The 24,579-nt window shown below is 41.0% G+C and overlaps 1 protein-coding gene across 12 annotated transcripts in view; it reads left to right on the top strand.

Annotated features, from left to right (window-relative positions):
* ripor3 (RIPOR family member 3) overlaps window positions 1–24,579 on the top strand; it is a 318,751-nt gene that overhangs the window by 25,609 nt on the left and 268,563 nt on the right. For 8 of the 12 annotated variants that reach the window (XM_041203685.1, XM_041203684.1, XM_041203690.1 and 5 more), the window contains exons 2-3: window positions 19,662–19,793; window positions 21,364–21,557. In XM_041203685.1, the coding sequence (XP_041059619.1) occupies window positions 21,482–21,557 (76 nt within the window). In that variant the 5' untranslated portion in view covers window positions 19,662–19,793; window positions 21,364–21,481. The remainder of the gene's footprint in view (window positions 1–19,661; window positions 19,794–21,363; window positions 21,558–24,579) is intronic. The other 4 variants (XM_041203686.1, XM_041203692.1, XM_041203693.1 and 1 more) reach the window with 1 other exon arrangement.

Here is a 24,579-nt window from a genome sequence, read left to right as displayed (position 1 = left end):
CATTTTTTCAAAGCTCCTTCCTGTGCTTGTTGGGTTGTGGCTGGCTCCTGCGGCAGTCATGGACCCAACCTCAAAGGGTTTGATCACATGCAGCATATTTTTAAATCAAAGATTTGGGCCCTTTAGAACATTTTGAGGGTATTTTAGGGTAATTAAAAGGTGATCAATGGCTTTGGCAGAGTTTTTAAAACATCTTTTTTTCAACAGAGCTTGGCTGCCCCGTGTTATGATGCTGACTCTGAACCTGGGCTGGCTGCGGTGATTAACGGAACGGGCTTCTCTGACTAATTAATGGCCTGAAAACTTTTAAAGGCTAGTTCAGTCTTAGAACTGAACTTTTACTCATCCTTGCTAGTTCCTTTGACTCTGCCATCGATGGGGATTCACAATGGATCGTCATATGCTCTGGTGGAGTCCTTTAGATGTGCAGTGGATTTTTCCTCTGCCCTTCAGCCTCCATGTTTGCAACAGAACTTCTTTTTAGGTGATCTCCAGCTGTGTTTTTGGCTCATCTGCACTTCAGTCAAGTCACAATGATGTTCCTTTAGTTTTCCAGATTCTGGGGTCCTTCACCAGCTTCTTTGGTTCTGGATTTGTTCATTTGCTGCCACTGTGTTGTAAGGGTTTGTTCGGTGTCTCACTAAGTGGACTGGAGGCTTGTATGGTTGAACATTAAGTTTTTATTGGTAACACGTAACTAGATACATCTCCAAGGTATCTCCATACAACTCTGTCTCCTGTCTACTGTCATGTGTCTCTCTACATCATATTGTGGACGGTATTGTTTTCCAGTCCCACATTAACTCTTGCTATGCTGATCACCCTTATACTACACAGTTAAGAATGTATATAAGACAGTTTGTTATATGATCCCACAAGCCCAGAAATCTATCACCAATACTTGCTATAGTAATAAAGTACGCTATTTTACATGGAATCTGTTCTAACTGTAGGATTATCATTTAATCATAGAATCTTACAGCACAGAAGAAGTCCGTTTGGGCCAACATGCCTATGCCGGCTCTTTGGAGGAGTAGTCATACTTAGTCCCACACCCTGCTTTGTGGCCATAACCCTGTAGGCCCTCATCCCCAAGTACCTGTCCATCTCTCTTTAAAATTACTTCTGAAATCAGCTTTCATGATTTCATAGGCTTGATTGCTTTGCATTAGATATATAATAAATATTTAAGAACGTATTGGGCAGAATTTTCCATTGTTGACTTTACAAAAGTTGGGATATACCCATTCTTATTGACTCTGGCCAATCTTGTTGGATCTTCCAGGCTTTTCAGGTAAAGAGCTCCAGACCCTGACATCTTTCTAAATATAAAAATGTCCTCTCACCTACCTTCCAGACCTTTTGTCAGTGATTTTAACTCTTGACCTCTGGTTATTAAACCACTCATATGAGGGAATAGTTTTTCTCTATCTACTGTGCTCTAAAAAGATATCTCAATCTCTTGAAAACCTTCTATCAGGTCATCACCTAACCAAGGAGAACAGTCCTTATTTTTCCAACTTCTTATTGCAACTTTCACCAGTTTCAAAATTTACAGTTAGCTTTTTAAGGATCAATTTTTAGCACCCATAATTTTAAAAAATTCTTTAAAAGCTAGCCTGTTTTTTCTGCACAAGACAAGCTAGTTTCCTACTGTAACTGAAGTGGTAAATTCTTTGGAAGTCATGTCAGTAATAGTTAGGTGTAATGTAATGAAATGCAAATGATGGAACACATCATCTGATGTATTTTCCATTAATTCCCTCCTAGCATTGCTGGCTGTGAGGGACGCCTATTTGTCCCCAGTATCAAGCATTGTTATGCATGGTGCAGGGGAGTATTTAAAATCAAAAAGACCAAAAGCCCAATTGCAGGAGAAGTTAGCCTTTTGGAAGTTTGCCAGAACTGTTTTCTGCCAAGTGTAACCACTTCCCCTTAAAAGCTGAATTAGCACTAGGTTTTCATACTCCCCTGTGGAAACTCCTAGCAGGGAGCTCAATACAGCCTGGAAACTCACTACAAAAAGAAAGAAAGACTTGCATTTTATAGTACTTTTCATGACCAACGAAGCACTTTACAACCAACAAAATACTACAACTGAACTTCCCCGCCCTAAGATGAAACCCCACGTCCCATCATTGACATAACTGTTCCTGTGACCTTCACCTCACCCAATTGGAAGCCAGTTGTCAACTAAGGCTAGTTTCCAGATGGGGAATTAATCAGTGACGCTATGCTTGTACTGTGTAGTTAAAACTCCACAACGTGATGGGGAATCCCAACTTCTGGATTTCCTGTGCCTTTTGGACCTCTACTGCGTCAGGCAGGTGAGGTAAGTAAAAATTAAGCCCTTTGTGTGGGCTTTCACAAAGGGAGCCCAAACTGTTTGGTACTTTAGAAATTCTAGGCAGAGACCATGGGCTGAATTTTACCAGCTCTCAGATGATGGGCTGGAAGGTATGAAACCTCATAAATCAGCAGCGGAAGGTGTCAGGAGGAGTGGAGGAGTTTCCTGCTACCACAAGATATTGTCAGCAGTGGGAATGGAAGTGGTACAGCTGCCCACAGAATAGAGGCTGGCAGCCAATTAATGCAATTAACTGGCCATTTAATGGCCACTTCCTGCCTCTGTCAGCAGCAGGGCGCACTCTCCAACTGCATGGAGAAATTGCCAGATAAAGCATGGTGGCATCCCATTGGGTTCCTGAGGGTGAGAGGGGGGAACCTTCCTTTATGGCCACTCTATGACCCATGGATTGGCTCCACAGCAGAAATGGCCACACTCCTCAGCCTTGATGCTGCCACTGGAGTGTTCACATTAAAAAAATCTTCCCTGGCCTTCCAGGACGCAGTTACATGAAGGCACCATTTCTTCTTCCTGCAGCCTCAGCTGTGGTCACTTCTACTGATGGCCCTGCCAAGGCTGCCAAGCTGCTGGTCCTCTGATTGGGCCGGCTGGTCTAAGAGGTGAGCTGCTGTCTTTAATTGGCTGTCACCAGTAAAACTCCCCCACCCACTCTCCACTGCCACTGCCCCCTGCGGGAATTTTGGAAAAATCTAACACCCTATATCAATAGCTCTGACTGTCCCACAGGTGCTTGTTTTATATTTTTGTTGTAGGTGGGGAGGGCATAGCTTTACATTACAACATTGCTACAGTTGATAAGTACTTGATTGGGTTTGGTGCTCTTTGAGACATCTTGAACTCATGGAAGTGCTATATCAATGCAAGTCTTTCTTGATTAATGGACATATCTTTTGTTACTAGCACTGAGAATTGTGCAAATCTGTTGGTCTATGTTGGCCCTCATACTTTTGAAGGCATAACCCAGAGATTGGAATAGCTCTGAGGAGGATGTAATACAGGTCATAGTCTTTGTGGCACTCTGAATGGCTGCCCAGAATGGCTGAGTTGGGATTGCAGGAAATGCTTTCTGTTGCACCAGTCTAATTACATCTTCCCCAGCATTTCTCTGACACTGAGAGATGGAATCTGTGAATTTTATGCAGCAGATAGTATGTTTGGGCTTTTCATTTTGAAGTGTATTTTCCTCCAAGTGCTAGTTGTGAACATTTGTTTCCAAAGGGTGCTCTTTATTCTTTTGGCACTTTTCATTTATTGAAAAAGGTGAAGCTGATTATATGGTCCCTAATAATTACCTCAGTGGTTATCCACAGGAGCCTTGCGGGGACACCAGGAACTTCATTCTCCAATAGTTCACTCCTACAGTTAAGTTATAAATCCTGGGATGCCAGGTATGTCAGGATTAAGCAGCACTCATGGGGAGGGGGGAGGTGGTAGTGGTGGGTGTTGCATGGCATCAGAACAAAATATGTCATCATTGGGCATGATCTGAGATAGTTGTTGGCTATATGTTACAACCTAGAAAGATATGCTTCTGTCAGGAAGAAGTCATTTGTTTTGAAATAAAAGTAAAATAATGTGGATGCTGGAAATCTGAAATAAAAACACAAAATGCTGGTAAAACTCAGCACATCTGGCAGCATTCTGGAGAGAGAAACAGAGTTAATGGGGAGAATCTTTCCTATGGTGGGTGAGCTGGGTGGGAGTGGCTGGGGGTGGGCGTGGAGCTGACTGTTTCCTGCAATCGGCTGCACGTGAAAGAGCACAGCAATCTCCCTGAGACATGAAACTGCTTCAGGGAGATTGAATGGGTGACAAAACTTTTAAACAAATAAAGTAAAAATTTATTTAAACATGTCCCCTTATGTGACTGTGTCACATGAGCTGGGACATGCTTGTGAAGTCAAGAAAATTTATTTATTCATTTTATACAAGCTTCATGCTACATTGCTGCTAATTCCTGTTTGTGGATGAGATTTCCTGAAAAACGTGAAGGCCACTTGGGCTTTTCGCCTGCCCACCAATCTTAAGGTTGGACGGGCAGAGTCGCTAACAATTTTAATTACTTTTTAACTGGCCCTAATCGGCCATTGACAGTTCGGCGGGCATGCAGCCCCCTCCGACATGTGCCCGCTGAACGAAATATCGAAATAACACATGATGACGTCGGGATGCACACCCGATGCCATTGTGCGTCATTTTACATGCGGCGTGTTGGGCCCGCCCCCGCACATCGGTGGTAATATTCTGCCCAATGTTTCAATTCCATATGGCTCTTCTTCAGATCTAAAGAGTTTTACCAGCATTTTCTGTTCTTATTTAATTTGTTCTGAAGTATGTCCTGTGTGGCTTTAAATCCCCTCATCGTTGAGTGTAAGATTCGCTGGACACCTCATGACCATGGCTTCTGCATCACAGTTGGGTACTTCTGCCTGTTTGTTTCTGTGCCCATCTAGAAGATTGTTTTGCTGTATTTGTTCATTTCATAGAATCGTAGAATGGTTACAGCACAGAAGGAGGCCATTTGCCCTATCATGTCCATGCCAGTTCTTTATGAGAGCTACTCAGCTGGTCTCACTCTTCTGCCATTTCCGCATTGCCCTGCAATTTGTTTTGTCTTCTCAATCCACTTTTAAAAGGCATGATTGAATCTGCCTGCAACACACTCTTAAGCAGTGCATTCCAGATCCTAGAGTTCAGCAACTTCAGACAATGAACCCTCACTCCTTTTTATCCTCTTTTTAAAATTTATTTATATTTTTATCCACTTATTTTCATTTTTATTTTTATTCCTTTATTTATTGTTTTATCCCCTTTTTATCCCCCTTTTTAATCCATCATACTCCTGACTTGTGCCTTGTAGATGATGGACAGGCTTTGGGGAGTCAGGAGGTGACTTACCCACGGCAGAATTTCTAGCGTCTGACCTGCTGTTGTAGCCACAGTATTTATATGGTTAATCCAGTTCAGTTTCTGGTTAGTGGTAACCCCCAGGATGTTGATGGTGGGGGATTGAGCCATGGTAATATCATTGAATGTCAAGGGGTGATGGTTAAATTCTCTCTTGTTGGAGATGGTCATTACCTAGCACTTGTGTGGCATGAATGTTACTTGCCACTTGTCAGCCCAAGCCTGGATATTGCCCAGATCTTGTTGCATTTGGACATGGACTGCTTCAGTATCTGAGGAGTCATGAGTAGTGCTGAACAATGTGCAATCATTAGCAAACATCGCCACTTTTAACCTTTTGATGGAAGGAAGGTCATTGATGAAGCAGCTGAAGATAGTTGGGCCTAGGACACTATGCTGAGGAACTCCAGCAATGATGTCCTGGAACTGGGATGATTCACCTCCAACAACCACAATCATCTTCCTTTGTGCTAGGTGTGACTCCAACCAGCGGAGAGTTTTCCCCTGATTCCCATTGACCCCAGTTTTGCTAGGGTTCCTTGATGCCACACTCAGTCAAATGCTGCCTTGATGTCGAGGGTAGTCAATCACACCTCACCTCTAGAATTCAGCGCTTTTTCCCATCCTTAAACCAAGGCTGTAATAAGATCAGGAGCTGAGTGACCCTGCTGGAACCCAAACTGAGTGTCAGTGAGCAGGTTATTGATACGTAGATGCCCTTGATAGCACTGTTGACTTCACTTTACTGATGATGGAGATTAGACTGAAGGGGCAGTAATTGGCTTTGTTTGATATCCTACCTTTTATGCACAAGAGATATCAATGCAACTTTCCACATTGCTGGGTAGATGCCAGTGTTGTAGCAGTACTGAAACAGCTTGGCTGGGGGTGCGCCAGTTCTGGAGCACAACCCTTCAGTAATATTGTTGGAATATTGTCAGGGCCCATAGCCTTTGCAGTATCCAGTGTCTTCAGCCATTTCTTGATATCACATGGAGTGAATTGAATTGGCTGAAGACTGGCATCTGTGAAGCTGGGGACCTCTGGAGATGTCGAGATAGATCATTCACTCGGCACTTCTGGCTGAAGATTGTTGCAAATGTTTCAGCCTTATCTTTTGCACTGATGTGCTGGGTTCCCCCATCATTGAGGATGGGGATATTTATGGAGACCCTTCTCCAGTGAGTTGCTTAATTATCCACCACCACTCCCGACTGGATGTGGCAGGACTGCAGAGTTTAAATCTTATCCATTGGTTGTGGAGCCACTTAGCTCTTTCTATCAATTGCTGCTTATGCTGTTTGGCATGCAAGTAGTCCTGTGTTGCAGCTTCACCAGGTTGACATCTCATTTTTAAGTATGCCTGGTGCTGCTCTTGGCATGCTCTCTTGTATTCTTCGTTGAACCAGGGTTGATCCTCTGGCTTGGCGGTAATGGTAAAGTGGGGGAATATGCCTGGCCATTAGGTTATAGGTTGTGGTTGAGTACAATTCTGCTGCTGCTGATGGCTCACAGCACCTCATGGTTGCCCAATTTTGAGTTTCTAAATCTGTTTGAAATCTAGCCATTTAGCACAGTGATGGTGTCACAAAATGTGATGGAGGGTATCCTCAATGCAAAGATGGGACTTTGCCTCCACAAGGACTGTTTGGTTGTCACTCCTACCGATATTGTCATGGACAACCGCATCTGTGGTAGGCAGGTTGTGAAGATGAGGTCAAGTATGTGTTTCCCTCTGGTTGGTTTCCTTACCAGCTGCTGCAGGCGCATTCTAGCAGGTATGTCCTTTAGGACTCAGCCAGCTCGGTCTGTAGTAGTGCTACCAAGCCACTCTTGATGATGGACATTGAAATCCCCCATCCAGAGTACGTTTTGCATCCTCAGTCCTTCCTCCAAGTGGTATTCAACATGGAGGAGTACTGATTCATCAGCTGAAAGGGGTGACAATATGTGATCAGCAACAGGAGGTTCCTTTGCCGTGTTGACCTGATGCCATGAGACTTCATGGGGTCCGGAGTCGATGTTGAGGATTCCCAGGTCAGCTCCTTCCCGACTGTATACCACAGTGCCACCACCTCTGCTGGGCCTGTCCTGCTGGTGGGACAGTGATGTGGTGATGGTGGTGTCTGGGACATTGTCTGTAAGACATGATTCTGTGAAATATGGCTATGTCAGGCTGCTTCTTGACTAGTCTGTGAGACAGCTTTCCCAATTTTGGCCCAGATACTAGTAAGGATGGTTTTGCAAGATCATTTCTGGTGCCAAGGTCGATGTCGGGTGGTCCATCTGGTTCCACTCCTTTTAGGCTTTTGATACAACTGAGTTGCTTGCTAGGCCATTTCAGAGTCCACCACATTGCTGTAGGCCAGACCAGATAAGGACAACAGGTTTCCTTCCCTGAAGTGGCATAAGTGAACCAGATGGGATTTTACAAGAATTGACAATGGTTTCATAGTCTTTATTGGACTTTTAATTCCAGATTTTTATTCACCATCTAACATGGTGTGATTTGAACCCAGTTCCCAGAGCATTACCCTGGGCCTCTGGATTACTAGTCCTGTGACAATATCAATATGCTACCGCCTCCCCATGTATATGGTGCATCACTCTCTTTGCAATTTATGCTGCCTTCAGCAGTCTCAGTAGCTTCCAGTTTCGGCCCATAGGAAATGAGTTTTCAAGCTGCTACTTAATCAATTTCTGAGATGATCAGTGCCTTTATCTTCTGTTAATTAAATCATATATATATATATCATATGTCTCCACTGTACTGCTTATTTTTGACCTAATTGCTACCATGCCATGCCTCAACCCCATCTAATATTTTTAATGTTAAATATTCTATATAAAGCAAATTGTTGTAAATTATCAGAAGCAAGCAACTTAGCCAGTGCAACTTACTTCTATCCCCCCACACCCTACCTTTAACAGGCAGTAAACAGAAAGAATGACAACTATTATGACATATGATAAACGTCTGAATTCCTCTCATCAATTTTACTCTTAATTGAATAGTCAAAACTTTGAAAATGCAATCCTAGAAATAAAAACAAAAATGGCCATCAATAAGGGTTATTAATGTACTTTGCTTATTTTCATAAAAATCAGTAACATTTCTAAAGTAGTATTTACATTTGAGGGTAGGCCAATGACTTAATACTCCACAACAAAAAATCTTAGCCAAAAGGGATACAATGCAACACAAAAAGGTAAAGAGAGAAAACGTGCTCATGGCAAATGGCTTGTTTCTGTATATGTTCAAGGTATAGTCTAGGGCCCTTTGACTGATGTAAGTCTTCATCCTAAAGTTGAACTTAGGAGAGTGGTGTGTCCAATGAAATATGCAACAAGGAACATACGTAGGTCGCAAAAATACTGACTTTTGCAATAATACCATTTATGTAGTTAACATTTCTTGTAACACATTTAAAATGACTTATAATCAACTTACTGATATATCATCTATAAAGAATAGCACTCAGAAATATTACTGCATTCAGGCATTTTTATGGATGAATAGGTTCACAGTTATGAAGTGAATATCTTTGTTAATAGTCAATATGATTCAAATTAAAGATTTTGCCAATCACATCTATGTCTTAAGACTTTTTTCCATTACAACTTATGTGGTCCATTTTCATCAAAAAATTTCCGATGAATCCCAACAGCAAAATAAAACCTGATATAAAAACAGTAAAACATGATATCTAGTTGTTAAGAGCTTCTGGAATTATCTGGCACATGTGACTCTTTTTTATTATGGGGTTGGCAGGAAATGGGTGAAGATTTCACAAGCAGAAGGAACATTTAGTCTTCCCTCAGTGGAACAATATCAAAGGGCAGAGGTTAAATGTCAGTGTAAAGAATTTCTGCGGCAGAATTTTACGCTGGCGGGGTTTTACAGTCCTGCCAACGTCAGTGGGCTTTTGAATGGCTCGCCGCATTTTCCAGCCCAGAACCCATCGCGATGGGGCCTGTGATGTTTTCTTGTTTTTTTTTATGGCAAGTGTACGATCTAATAATTTATTAGCTAGGAAGATTGCAGGTCAATTTTCAATGGACTTTGAATTAGCTGACCTCAAGTGGGATAGTGGTGAGGGGATTTGGAGAAAATCAGCCAGTGTCCCCTTTCTTGTTCGTAATTGCTATCCAGTACCTCCAAAGTATATGTGCGGCGAAAAAAACACCAGGTTCAACTCTCATGCCTCCACACTCAAATAACTTACTGGGGAGAATTTTCTGCCCGTTGGGGGAATTGGACGGGAGTGGGTGTGGGCAGGCGGGCAGCTGATCACCACCCACGATCGGCTGTGCATCGCCATTTTACGTGAGTGGGCCAATTAAGGCCCGCCCAGTGTGATGCATACCCGGAATCGCTGAGTGGTCCTTGTATGGGCGGGGGGTGTAGGCTGAATTGGGGCCTGCGCTCTTTTGCGCATGTGCGTGAAAGAGCACAGAAATCTTCCTGAGGCACAGAGTTGCCTCAGGGAGATTAGTTTGATTTTTAAAATTTTTAATAAAGAAAAACATTTTTTTTTAGGACATGACTCCTCTTGTGACAGTGTCACATGAGCTGGGACATGTCAATGAACTTTAATAAAAACTGTCATTCAATTTATAAACACTTCATGAAACCTCATCCCGCCTGTGGACGAGGTTTCATGATAAATGCGAAGGCTGCCTGGCATCTTTGCCAGCCTGCCAACCTTAAGATTGGACGGGCAGCTCAGTTAATTATTTGAATTGGTATTTAAATAGCCTTAATAGGCCTTTGATGGTTCAGCGGGCGGGCAGTCAACTCCGGTGTGCGCCCACCAAACTGGGGATCTGAATGATGCGCGGTGATGTCGGGATGCACGCCCGACATCACCATGCATCATTTTACATGTCAGCAAGCGGGCCCCGCTTTTCGACCGGAAGATTCTGGCCACCGAAAAGTCTAGTCTTTCCTTTAATTTAGCAATTAACTAAATGTTGCTCTTTGGGTTGAGAGGAGTTTTATTCTAGCTTTAAAACAGGGGTATACAGGCTCTCTAAACAGTTGCAGCTAGTTAATTAGATAACTGGCTTAAACTGGTTTTCAGAAGCTTGAGTCAGAGAGCATAAAAACAGGCCTACTTCAGTGCTGCTTTAGACACATTAGAATGCTTGAGTTAAAGTTTGGTGAGTGAGTTCAGTGAAGAGGGGAAGGAGTTGCTCCTTTCTTTTTCTATCTTGTTTCAGCCTCCAGTAGCTGTTTCTTGCAATGCTACAGGGGAAGAAGCTGATTGGTGAGTAACTGGTAAGTTATTCTACTTATTTTAATTCTAATAAATAGTTTTAAAAGTAGTCATTTGGTAGTATAGAATTTGAATATTACTGACAAAGGAGACATATTGAAGCTTTTTGTCTTGCACTCATCTGGACACTTCACAAGAATACCAATATAAAGGGAAAACAACAATTTATACTGTTTGAGAGGAAAGTAGTGATTGGTTGGCAAGTGGGCTCTGGTTGGTAGAGGCATTGCCGTGGAGAATGCACCAACTGATGGTGACCGACAGTTAACTGCAGCATTGTTTGAAATTTAAACCGGGCAGTTTGACCCTGATTGGTCAAGGCATTGCCTGAGAAATGAGTCAACGAATGGCTCTCACTTATTTTGTTTAGCTGAACAGGCACAATGTGTTTAAATGTTCTTTCTGCTTGCAAAGAAAAGGGCCCTGTGTATTAATTTATGTAGATTCTGGTACAAGCAAATGCAACACACTGAGCCTGACTAACAATTTTAAATTGGTTGTCAGGGTAATTTGCTAGTCTGTTGGGGAAGGTTTAAATTAACTTGTTGGGGGAGGGGGTGAAAATTGGAAGTAAGTAAAGCTGGTAATGAGAAGTAGAAAAGTGGCAAGTGAAATTAGAAGGCAGGCAAAATGAAGACAAGCATCAACTGAACCTAGAATGTGGAATAATGTCAAAAAGACAAAGTTAAGGGCACTCTACCTGAACGCATGCAGCATTTGCAACAAGGTAGATCATTTAAATGCACAAATAGAAGCAAATGGATATGATCTAATTGCCAAAACGGCAACTTGGCTGCTGGGTGACTAAGACTGAGCTGAACATTCTAGGATATTTGAAATTTAGGAAGAACAGGTAAAAAGGAAAAGATGGTGTTGCACTGATAAAAGGTGATCAGTACATTAGCAAGGGAGGATCTCAGATCAGAAGAACAAAATGTAGACTCTGTTTGGGTGGTGCTAATAAGCAGCAAGGGGCAACAAACATTGGTAGGAGTTGTTTTTAGGCCACCAAACAGTAGTGGTAATGTGGGTCATGATATTAATCAGGAAATTAGAGAATGGATAATCCAGTGATCATGGGTGACTTCAATCTGTATATAGACTGGATAAAGCTAATAAGTACAAATGCTGTGGGAAACTAGTTTCTGGAGTGTGTTAGGGATGGTTTTCTAGAGCAGTATGTTGAGGAACCGACTATAGAACAGGCTAATTTTGATCTAGTATTACATAACAAGAAAAGGCTAATTAATAATCTTGTAGTAAAATAAACACTAGGGATTAGTGACCATAATATGATGGAATTTTACATTATGTTTGAAAGGGAGGTGGTTCAATCTGAAGCCAGGGTGTTAAATTTGAACAAAAGAAATTATGAAGTATGAGGGGCAAATTGGCTGAGGTGGATTGGGAAACTACATTAAAAGGTATGACTGTACAAAGGCAATGGATAGTCTTTAAAGAATTATTACATAGTTTGCAGCAATTGTACATTTCTTCAAGGTACAAAAATCCAAAAAGAAAAGTTATCAACCCTGGCTAACAAAGGAACTTAAGGATTGCTTAATATTAAAAGGAAAGCCCTACAAGTTGCTGGAAATAATAGTAAACCTGAGGATTGGGAGCATTTTAGAATACAACAAAGGAGGACTAAGAAATTGATAAAGAAGGTGAGAATAGAATATGAATGTAAGCTAACAAAAAACACAAAGCGGTTGTGAAAGCTTCTACAGGTATGTAAAAAGGAAATGTTTGGCTAAGATAAACGTTGGTCCATTACAGGCAAAGAATTTATAATGGGGAAGAAAGAAATGGCAGAGAAGCTAGATGATTACTTTGTGTTTGTCTCCAATGAGGAAGATACAAGAAATCTCCCAGAATTAGAGATCCCCGGCACTAGGGGGAATGAGGAATTGAAGGAAATTTGTATTAGTAAGAAGGTCGTATTGAAAAAATTAATGGGACTGGAGGTTGGTAAGTCCCTGGGACCTGATATTCTACATCCCAGAGAGTTAAAAGAGGTAGCTGTGGAGATAGTGGATGTTTTGATGATCATCTTCCAAAATCCCATAGATTCTGGGATGGTTCCTGCAGATTGGAAGGTAGCAAATGTCGCTCCACTATTTAAGAAGGCAGGAAGAGGGGAAAAGAGGAAACTACAGACCTGGTAGCCTTATATCAGTAGTAGGGGAAATGCTAGAATCTATTATAAAGGATGTGATAACTGGGCACTTGGATAATAATGATCTGATTTGGCATAGTCAACATGGGTTTCTGAATGGGAAATCATGTTTAAGAACCTGTTGGAGTCTTTTGAGGATGTTACTAACAGAATTGACAAAGTGGGGGTCAGTGGATGTAGGATACTTGAATTTTCAGAAGGCTTTTGACAAAGTCCCCCACAGGAGTTTGGTGAGCAAAATTAAAACACATGGGATAGGAGGTAATGTATTGGCATAGATTAAGGGTTGGTTAACAGGCAAAAAATGGAGTAGGAATAAATGGGTCATTTTCATGTTGGCAAGCTGTGACTAGGGGAGTACTGCAAGGATCAGTACTCAGGGCGCCAGCTATTCATAATATATATATCAATAATTTGGCTCTGGGGACCAAATGTAATATTTCCAAGTCTGCAGATGAGACAAAGCTAGGTGGGAATATTTGTTGTAAGGAAGATGCAAAGTAGCTTCAAGAGGACTTGGACAGATTTAGTGAATGGGCAAGAACATGGCAGATGCAAAATAATGTGGAAAAATGTCATCTTACCACTTTGGCAAGAGGAACAGATGCGCAGAGCATTTCTTAAATTCTAAGAGATTACAAAGTGTAGATGCACAAAGGGACTGGAGTGTCCTCGTCAATAAGTCACTGAAGGCTAACATGCAGGTGCAGCAGGCAATTAGGAAAGCTAATGATATATTGGCCTTTATCACAAAAGAATTTGAATACAGGAGTAGTGAAATCTTGCTTCAATTATTTGGAACCTTGATTAGACCGCATCTGGAGAACTGTGTGCAGTTTTGGTCCCCTTATTTTAGGAGGGATATTATTACAATAGAGGGAATGCAACGAAGGTTCACCAGACTTGTCCTAAGGATGACGGGACTGTCCTATGAAGAGAGATTTGAGAAACTGGGCCTGTATTCACTAGAGTTTCGAAGAATGAGAGGTGATCCCATTAAAACCTACAAAATACTTAAAGGAATAGACAGGGTAGATGCAGGTAAGACATTTCCCCTGGTTGAGGAATCTAGAACCAGGGGACACAATTTCAGTATAAGGGGGAAGCCACTTAGAACTGAGATGAGGAGAATTTTTTTAGTCAGAGGGTTGTGAATCTTTGGAATTCTCTACTGCAGAAGGCTGTGGAAGCTCAGTTATTGAGTATGTTTGACGTAGATATTGACAGGTTTCTAAATGTCAATGACGTAAAGGGGTATGGGGATAGTGTGGGGAAAAAGGCATTAAAGTGGATCATCAGCCGTGATCATATTGAATGGTGGAGCAGGCTCAATGGGCTGAATAACCTGCTCCTGTTCCTATGATACTAACTGCTTAGGCTCACACAGGAAAAACAGCTACTTGGGAGAATTATTGGAAAATAATAGCATCTGTGGAACCACATCCAGTGCTTTCAGGAGAGAAAGGTGGGAAAATGATTTACAAATTTACTTAATGGGCTGTATTTGCATGCTCCCACTAGGTATGTTTTTGATGGGGGGTATACATAAAATATGGCAGTGCCCACCCCACCACATTCCCACCCACCCCTAAGTTCACCCCCATAATACAGGGATGGGTGGGTGGATAATATGCTGCCCACACCTTAAAACATTTGGCATGGGCAGTCGGGCAGGAGTGGGCAGCCCAATCTTTTAAAAAGTAAATTCTTCAAAGAGCAGGAAAGAAGGGGGTTTCTATCTTTGGGGCTGCTGTTTGCAGATTGGGAAGGGGGAACACAGAACCCGCCCCCCCCCCCGCCTTTCTTCCTTCCTACCTGCCTGCAGCCCTAAACAAACCACCCCCCAACCCTCTTCCTAACCTGCCCAAACCCTCCCTGACCAAGAACCTGGACTAATCTATTTCTGGGAATCCATTGCTTCTTCTTATTCCCTGTTGCAGTCCAAGTAGCTCCCACTAATACACTCTTGGCACTGCTGGGACTGATGGGGCTGCCAACCAATCAGCTTGGTTAGCAGATCCTGAGGGCTGGACTTCCTTCCCAGTGAGGGGCAGAAGCCCCACTTAATTGGCCTTTGTTTAGCCTGGCTTGGAATGAGCCCCTACCATAACATCCAGCCTAATGTCTCTAAATGGAAACACCAAATATCTGTTGGATCATGTATTTTTGCTAATGATTGATATATCTCGTTTCATCTTGCCTACAAAGTTCTCATAATCTGCCAGGGACTCACTTTCTGTGTATTCGAAATAACAGAAGTTACTTTATACCACTTTGGTCTGGAAGGCATATTGCTGTGGCAACACCATGGCCACACTAGCACCTTGTTATTTAATTTTCATATAAGGTGCTACATCTAGCACAATTATTATACTCCTTTTTGACTTAAAATAGTTTTTCATGGTTCATTGATATGTTTTGCTGTTCTGTTGTGAATGTGTTTCCAGAAGTATTTCCAGTAATAAACAGAAATGTAGACACAAAGGTTAGTGCAAATGCCTCACAAAATACACCACATTGTTTATATTTTAGAATACTTAGTAATGTTATTGGTGACAATATGGCATTACTGTGGTTATTTTCAACTTCATCACCTGGCTGATAATCTTGCAGAATGGATCACCCTACTGTCGTAGAACCTGTCTAACTTTTATCCCATTGAAGTCAATAGGTTGACTATCAGGCGGGCAATCCACTCCTCCAGTTTACATCGCCCAACCACTCAAACTGAAGATTACCCCAATTGTTCTTTATTTAATGTCAGCCCGCTGTTGTCACTGGTAAAATTTGAGAAGTAATATAAATTAGAAATATTTTTTCTTGCCACTATACATCCACTTTCTGACTCAAATGTTAATGTATCCTGGACCCTCGTATTTGCCATGTATATTGAAATCTATGATTATTAAACAACAATTTGAGTTTAAGCAGAATAAACTGTAACTACCAGTTTTTCTTTTCCACAATACGGAGCATCTGGTTTCCATGTATCTCTTCATCTTCTGGCCTGAATGAGAACAGACAAAACTTAATCTTGTTGAATTTGGTATATTTGAGTAACTGGTAGCCTTTGAACTTCAACTGAAGGTTTGATCAAAAAGCATTTATAAACTAACTGGAAACAGATAGGGTTGCCTCTGTCATTAAGTTGATATAATATCTGTGCATTACGTTTCTTATCTTCTGTATCACTATGTCAATGAATACTCCAGACAAATGGCTGAGTGAACCTCGATCCTAAAATGGCTTGAATTGGATTAGCTCATTTCATTTACATAAGGCTTTGACCTGCAGTGCAAGTACAGCTTTTGGACTGACCTATTCCTCTAAAAATGGAAGAATCCATACCTTAATTTTGTTTATCGCATCAGTGCTGGATGAATAGACACTAGCTGTGACTACAGCAACAATAACCATCAAATATCAGGATTTGTTTTCTTTGACAAGTTTAACCCTAAATTACCAAAATTAAAACCCAAAAAGAAACAGTTTTATATAAAAATAACCTATAAGCACTTTATCTGTGTCCACTCATTGTCCCGTTCTTCTTTGTTACTCTTCCTATCTTGCTGTTTATATTTTTTATATTTTTTTTCTAGGAATTACACTTAATGCTGACTTTTTCCTTCTTTTCTCTAACTTTAAGATCCTAATTTATCTTTTTTGTTTGGTAGTAATTACAAAAAGCCTTTGTTTTAATAAATAACAGCTGCAAAACTTCTTTTAGCTAACCAAATGGTTAAGTTGAAGCTCAAATGGCAAAGACGTAAAAATTGACTTGGTCCAGTATCAACTTTTGATATGGTTTTTCCCATATTGAACAGGAAGTGGATGACAGTGAACACGTAATCTCATTGATACCTTAGAAAAAGAGTAAATATAGAAATAAAATCTCACCTGAAGTATGTTAAGTGTTAAAGACATATAACTGGGATAAGAAGAGTAAACAGGAATGAATGGCATAAGAATGATATAGCATACTGAAACACCAAAAATGATTTCAAGGAATGATGGGACTTGTATTGTGTACCTCACTCCACTGATTTCCTGCCCTCAGATTAAGACACAGGGACACACCACCCAATTGCCCCTTTGAAGAAATGCACAGGCTGAGCAGATGACAGCAAGAGAACAGATGAGGGATATGAGGGAATAGAATAAACGGGTGGGAAAGAGGGTCTAACCTGATTTGAAAAAAACAATAATATGGTTTCATTTTAATATACATAAAATCTTAAATTAAAGGAAGCACATTCTCCAACAAGCTTTTGTTGTACACTATGACTTCTTCAATTCATGTATTACATAATGAACTATCTAATCAAAGAAAGTATTTCACTGTGAATATTTGTTCAGTGAGCAATAAATTTACATTGAGGATTTATTGTACCTCTACCCTTAACAGCTGTGAAACACAGATGTTTTCTTAATAATCTATCTGTGATTTGGCTATATAATTCTTGATCCACTTATTCAATTCAAAAACTTCAAGGACTGCTAAGTCTGTAACAGTTATTGCTTGAAGCAATTAAATCTCAGCCCCAAAAAATGCACAAAAATTGTAAATTGCATTTACAAAAGTGTTTTATATATTCAGCAAACTTAAAACTAATATTGAGCGCTTTGATGTTTAAAGCATTAAATTTCCATTTTTTTTACACATACATTCTAAAATTGTAAAACAGAAAAGCTTCCTGAGAAGCTTCAATATTCTTTTCTATATCTTTATTGGCATAATTAATTTCAATGAATGTGATTTTCAGGTGTAAATCCTAAAATGCCCAAATCAAAGAATGTTATACCTTCTAAGATAAAAGCAAAATACTGCGGATGCTGGAAATCTGAAACAAAAACAAGAATAGCTGGAAAAACTCAGCAGGTCTGACAGCATCTGTAGAGAGGAAGAGTTAACGTTTCGAGTCCGAATGACTCTTCATCAGAATTCTGTGAACGTTAACTCTGTCTTCACCTCCACAGATGCTGTCAGACCTGCTGAGTTTTTCCAGATATTTTTGTGTTTTGTGAATGTTATATCTTCGATGGGGACCTAGATAGGGAAGTTCCCAGCACCGCCATATTCATGAGAGCATTACTGTTTGCTGCAATCCAAATTGATAAATCGTTTTTAGTCATTTTAATCATATAAAGTCCTAATAACAAACTAAAAACACATTGCTATCACTTGATGTGACTGGCCACCTAGTAACAACTCCATGTTGGCAATCATGTCATTGCATCCTTGTGCATTCAGAATTGTGGTTAAGTGTCTCAGCAGACAAAAGCTCCCTTTGATATGGGAAACGTGTGCTGGATACTGAATTGCCTGAATATCAACTATAGATGAACTTTCCATAAAGCTGAAGTACACCACAAAATCTTTTGACATATCTGTACCATCACTAAGATTACCTATTTCCACCTCAATACTATTGCCTGACTCCACCACTGCTTCAGCTCATCCATCGCAGAAACCCTCATCCATGTGTTTGTTACTGCTATATTTGACCACTCAAATTCTCTCCTAGCCAGTCTCCCATTTTCCACGCACCATACACTTAAGTTTATCCAAAACTCTGCTATCCGTGTCTTAACTCATACCAAGTCCCGTTCACCTATCACCACAATGCTTGCTGACCTACATTGGCTCCCAGTTAAGTAATGCTTTGGTTTTAAAATTTACAGCCAGAATATTGCCGTCGACGTGCAGGGGCGGGCCTGACATGCAAGATGATGCTGGGATTGCGCCCCAAAGTCATCGCGCATCATTTCAATTTTGCGTTCGTAGGGCACGTCCCCGAGGCAGCTGCATGCTCGCCGAACTGTTTAAGGCCATTAAGAAAGTAATTTTTGTAATTAACACCGCTACCTATCCAATCTTAAGGTTGGCGGCCAGGCGAAGAACCCAAGCGGCTTTCGCGTTTTCCAAGAAACCTCATCCACGGGCAGAATGAGGCTTTCTGAAGGTTTTATAAAATTAATAAATAAGTTTGGCGAACTTGACAAATGTGTCCCAGCTCATGTGAAACTGTCACATGAGGGGACATGTTTATATAATTTTTTACTTGAATTTTAAAAACTTTTATTGTCTATTCAATCTCTGCGCTGTATTGTGCACATGCGCGAAAGACTGCAGAGCCCAACACTCCCTCCTGCCCCCCCGCCTGCACAGGTAGCACTGAGCACTATGGAATGCATATTACGCTGGGCAGGACTTAATTGGCCTGCCCTTGTAAAATGGCGGCATGCAACCGTCCCCAACTGCTCCCACCCAGCCCAGACATAGATAAGATTCAGCCCCACATCTCTGTTTTCAAATCCCTCCATGGCATCACCCTCCCTATCTCTGTAACCTCCTTCACACCTATAACCCTCCAAGTTATCTGCCTTTTATAGATCCCCGATTTTTATTGCTCCACCATAGGCAGCTCTGCCTTCAGCTGCCACAGCCGTTATGCTCTGGAATTCTCTTCTTAAACCTCTCTACCCTCTTTCCTTCTTTAAGATGCTCCTTAAAGCCTATTTCTTTGACCAAGCTTTTGGTTACCTGCCCTAATATCTGCTTATGTGGCATGATGTCAAATTTTGTTGATAATGCTCCTGAAGCATCTTGGGGCATTTTATGAAGTTAAAAGTGCTATGTAAATGCAAGTTGTTGTTTTTATTCCTTTTAGTTTAACATCACCTCATGTTGAGGACATGGAATATGTGCACTGAAAACCAATGCCAGCATGAAGAGACACTGAATGAAATTCTCTTATAGTACCAAAACGATATATCTGTTAAATAGGTAGCAGGAAATTCTTTTAGAATGAATTGTTGAATCTCATGGTTCAGATGATGGTTGCAAACCACTGGAGCTTTGCTTCAATAGCTTTTAATGTTTTTTTGATTCCTTGATTTCTAACTTATGCATTATTTTGTAATTCAGCATCAAAGTGAACCTGGAATCCTGCAAGGCCTGCCAATGGCAGTAAATGCTGCAATGATGGCAAAAACCTCCATATCAAAGAAAACATACTAAATTCCCAATAGAATTACTGACAGTCATACACACTTTGGGGTGAGTAGATGAACAAACTCTTTGCTTTGTTATTACTGTTTGTGAAATAATCCAATCTGTGATTTTTTTCCCTTTATTCTTTCATGGGAGGTGGGCATCAATGGCAAGGCCAACAATTGTGCCCATCCCTCATTGACCTTGAACTGAGTGGCTTGCTAGGCCATTTCAGAGGATGGTTGAGTCAACCACATTTCTGTGGGTCTGGAGTCATCTGTAGGCCAGACCATGTAAGGATGGCAGATTTCCTTGCCTATAGGTGCATTAATGAACCAGATGGGCTTTTATGACAATCGATGATACCATTACTGAGACTAATTTTATAATCCAGATTTCTTAACTGCATTCAGATTTCACCAGCTGCCAAGGTGGGATTTGAATCAATGTCCCCAGAACATTACCTGGGTCTGTGGATTACTAGTCCAGCCATTCACACTATGCCGCCATCTCCCCTCACCATTAGCAAGTTACTGTTTAGCAAACCTGCCACCCATTCAATTTCCTTCCTGGAATCCTTTCTTTAATCTACATGCAATTTGAGTGTATTAGTTATTAATAATGTAGAAGGCTGAGAATTTGAAAATCTAGACAATTGCCCATCCTACAGCCTGTCAATTAAAATCACCATAATTCTCTTAAATATGTGCATTACAACTTTATTCAGGGCGTTCTTCTGTATACTTTCCACTTTCAAAATGCAAATTGATGAATTTAAATGCAGAGAAAAAAAAAGTATTCATTTTTTCCTCTAACATTACATCATATGCATCTTGGATGTATTACTTAAAGAAAAGGAATGATTATGAGATAAGAGAGGAAGGGTAAGGTTACCAGGCAGGGCATTTGAGAATTCCATTGTGGATTGTATTTTAATGAACCGGCTTTGTGTGCCAAAACAACCATTAAGGTCAAGTTCTCAGAAGTCTTTCTTTCTGTGGGGAGCCAGATAGCGACACATGTTTATCCCAACCTTCCCACAACTGGATTAAATCACAAGACCAATATCAATATGACATAAATTACTGAACAGTGTGAGTAAATATAATTGTATAATAGTAGTTGTGACTGACTAAAATAATTTTATTGCATATTGTTTGGAGTTTTTTGTCTTTCTGCATTAAACAGATTAATCCTTGAAAACAATCCAACTGTATCCTAATCAATATAAGTTTTCAATAAATGGACATTACAACACATCCATATGTCAATTCCATTTTATTTTAATAGTTTGAGCTACAGCTAATGTAGTTCAAGCTATTGGATGTGGGCGAAGAAGTTAAATTTTAAACTTTTAAAACCATACATGTCCATGTTTTTGTATGGATAATAGCACTCACCATTATAATGCAGGAAAATAGACAGCAACTTCTGGTGTCCACATATGTGCCATTCAACATGGAAATCTGGAGGCTGCTGTTTGGAATACCTTGCTCCTCCACAAACTATGCTGTAACTGTCCTCACCGATAGATTTGACACTGAAATCTCTGTAATGTTGTGAACTCACATTGTTTCACTCTCTATACCTATTTAACACCTATTTTTTATTTCATGCTTTATACCTCCTGATATAGATTCCATGGGGGAGAAACGTATTTGCCTGGTACTGTTTGTAATGATTTTCCCCTGGCTTGCTTTGGGTGCAGACAGCACTGTGGGTCACTACTTGTGCAGCCCTCACCATTATCTTGAATGATATTAATGGAGAATGTGGTGTGGGTCATGCACGTAGTGGCCCGGGGTGCTAGCTGCCCTCGGGAAAATCAAGGTAAGTCTGTTTAACACCAGTACAAGCAGCACTATATCAACAAATTTCTCCCCACTCTTTGTATTTGAAAAAAGATTCTTCACTCTGGCTAAAAGACCTTGCTGTTCTTGTCCTGCTCACAGACAGCACAAATGCCCTGTAGAGGGGCCTGGTTGGAGCAAATTTCTGCTCAAATGTCAAGAAAACTTTATGGGCATCTGTCAGTGAGGTGATGGGAGAGCAAGTTCTACCATGCTGACAGCAAAATCTGGGCTGTGGTAATTCAGTTCCTCTGCAATTTATAAGAGCAAGATACCGGGGATGTTGGAAATCTGAAATAAAAAAAAAGTGCTGGAAAAACTCAGCAGGCCTGGCAGCATTTATGGAGAGAGAAGCAGTTAAGGGCCTCAATTTTCACCAAATTGGATGACTTGGTAGCCCTTTAAAAATGGTGGGCAGGTCCCAATTCTGAGTTTCCTGACCCCATTCCTGGGCTGTGTGATTTTTGGGAGTGTCTTTAAAGGGTCAGGCAGGCTCCTGTCAAAAGCCCGCATACAGCACTCCCAACCTGCTGGCTCCATTGCGGAAGCAGGCATCTCCTTACTCTTCTGCAATTTTCAGAGGAGTCATCAACCCTAGTCGGCAGAAGGGGACATTTTAAAAGGTATGTTCAAAAGGTCTTCCTCATGCCTCCTATGCCAAGTTATGCCCCCTCATGATCCTATGCCAAGTTCTGCCCTTCCACCTACCCGCTGAGGTTCCTTATGCCCTCTCTGTCAAGTTCTGCCCATCCATCCACCCCCACAGAGCCCCCATGCCACCTATGTACCTCTACCCATCCCCCATGGTTCCTCATGCTCCCTATGTTAACCTATAGCACTTCCATGTCCATTGACTACCTGTACACTTTTTCTAGAGGTTAACTACCAATATGCATTTGTTTGAAAATATAATAGTGCTTTACATTGCTGTATCACTATGTTCTAGTGACTATAATCTTCAAGAGAAATGTTGGGCAGGATTCTCTGCCTGTCAGGCGGGCCAGCTATTGGCGGGTGCGGGGCCAATCGCCGTCTGCGCTCTGCTGCACGCTGTCATTTTACGTGGGTGGGCCAATTAAGGCCAGCCCAATGTGACGCATGGCCGGTAGCACTCAATGCTACCTGTGCAACCGGGGGAGGAGGGAGAGTCACATGCACGAAAGAGCACAGAAATCTCCGAGACATGGAGCTGCCTAGGAGATTAGGTTAATTTGAAATATTTAAATAAAGAAAGGTTAAAATTATTTAAACATGTCTCTTCATGTGACAATGTCACCTGAGCTGGGACACGTTTATGAATTATGACAAAAATATTTATTCATTTCATAAAACCTTCAGGAAACCTCTTTCCGCCCATGGATGAGGTTTCCTGAAAAATGCAAAGGCCACTTGGGTTCTTCGCCTGTCCGCCAACCTGAAAGTTGAATGGGCAGAGTTGATAATTACTTCAATTGGCTTTTTAAAGGCCTTAGCAACTGCCTCTAGTGCACAACCACTGAACGAAAGATCTGAATTACGCATGGTGATGTTGAGAAGCACGCCTGACGTCACCGTGCATCATTTTACACGTCAGTGTGTGGGGACCACCCCCGCATGCCAACGTGAAAATTATGGCCATATTTCTTCCCCCTGAATTTAAAAAAAAAAAGAGAATGCACTATCAGTATTTTGTGTATTGTAATTCCAAACCTTATTTTTATTCTTTCATGGGATGTAGGTGTCTATAGTTAGTTCCATTATCTCAAAGCTTCTTTCTAACAGAGAGCTAGGGGTCATTGTTCAGTCAGTCATTAAACCCTGAACTTTGCATTAAATGCATAACCCCTGCTTCTCCTATTAATTCAATGTTATTGACCCCTAAACTATTAAGTAAGCAATGTTTATGATATGCAGTAGCTCTACTGACTATCGCTGCATGTTCATGATAGGGGTTAACATTATAACATGATAATGATTGTTTGTGACAATGCTTAAAATATTTATTAGACAGTCCTCTGCATGTTTTTTTAGTGGAGGCACTGATCCATTTAGACTAAATTACTAATGCAGCTAGTGAATAAAACCACATATAAATGTGTTAAACATGTGTGCAAGAGAACTATTTTATGTTTTTACCCTAGCTGGTGAGACCCAGCATGCAGGCAAATAAATGTAACTTCCCCAAGGCCTTGTGCTGCTGGTGAACCCTTGTACACATAGTGCCTTTTGGAATTTGCAGGCACCTTTTTTTCTGAAGTGCTGCTTGCATGCAAGGTCCCATCATAGTGGCGCGACCACACACAATTTGTCCTGTGAAATCATTCTAATTTTGTTCTTTTCTACCTGCTCAAATAATACCATATACTAAGTGAGAGGGTGGCCTACAGCCACCCCTCTTCTCCCATTATACTTGAAGTTGCAAGTGAGTGACCAGAAATTTTGCTCATTGTCCCTGCTCTGCCAATCATTCTACATGACCCTCATTCAATTCCTCCTTTTTGACAATAATATGTTTGAAAATTAGAAACTCCATGCATAGTGAATTATAACCTGTGCCCACATTCACATTGGAGTTATTGTTAGCATGCAAAATTACTAAAGCCTCATCACATTGCCCCAAGATAAGCATTAGTTGAGGAGGCCCAATCATTCCATTTGAGCTCATTCTTCCAGAATGATGAACCCACCCCTTTTAACATCTCCCATTGAACAGTTAATAGCATCACCATTAAGGTAACCAACTGTCTCTTGTAACAGAAACATTTTGCTTCCATTGCTTTACCCAGAATTCTAAGCCAGGTATTGACCACTCCTTGTGTGAAGAGCATCCAAATGCCAGAACTACATCTGCACTTCCTGTTTGACCTTCTAGACCCTTGTTCTACTGTGAAGGTTAACTTGAAGCAATGCCTGGATTTGAACTTTTCTAAACTGACAAATATATACCAATATATAATTGCAAGTTTCTGCGAAGCTTTCACTGATGAAATCATACACAGTATTATAAAACCATGTTTTATATC

This window comes from Carcharodon carcharias, chromosome 14 (assembly GCF_017639515.1).
Source record: "Carcharodon carcharias isolate sCarCar2 chromosome 14, sCarCar2.pri, whole genome shotgun sequence".
Classification (NCBI taxonomy): domain Eukaryota; kingdom Metazoa; phylum Chordata; class Chondrichthyes; order Lamniformes; family Lamnidae; genus Carcharodon; species Carcharodon carcharias.
This window is presented reverse-complemented; position numbering and strand designations above follow the sequence as displayed.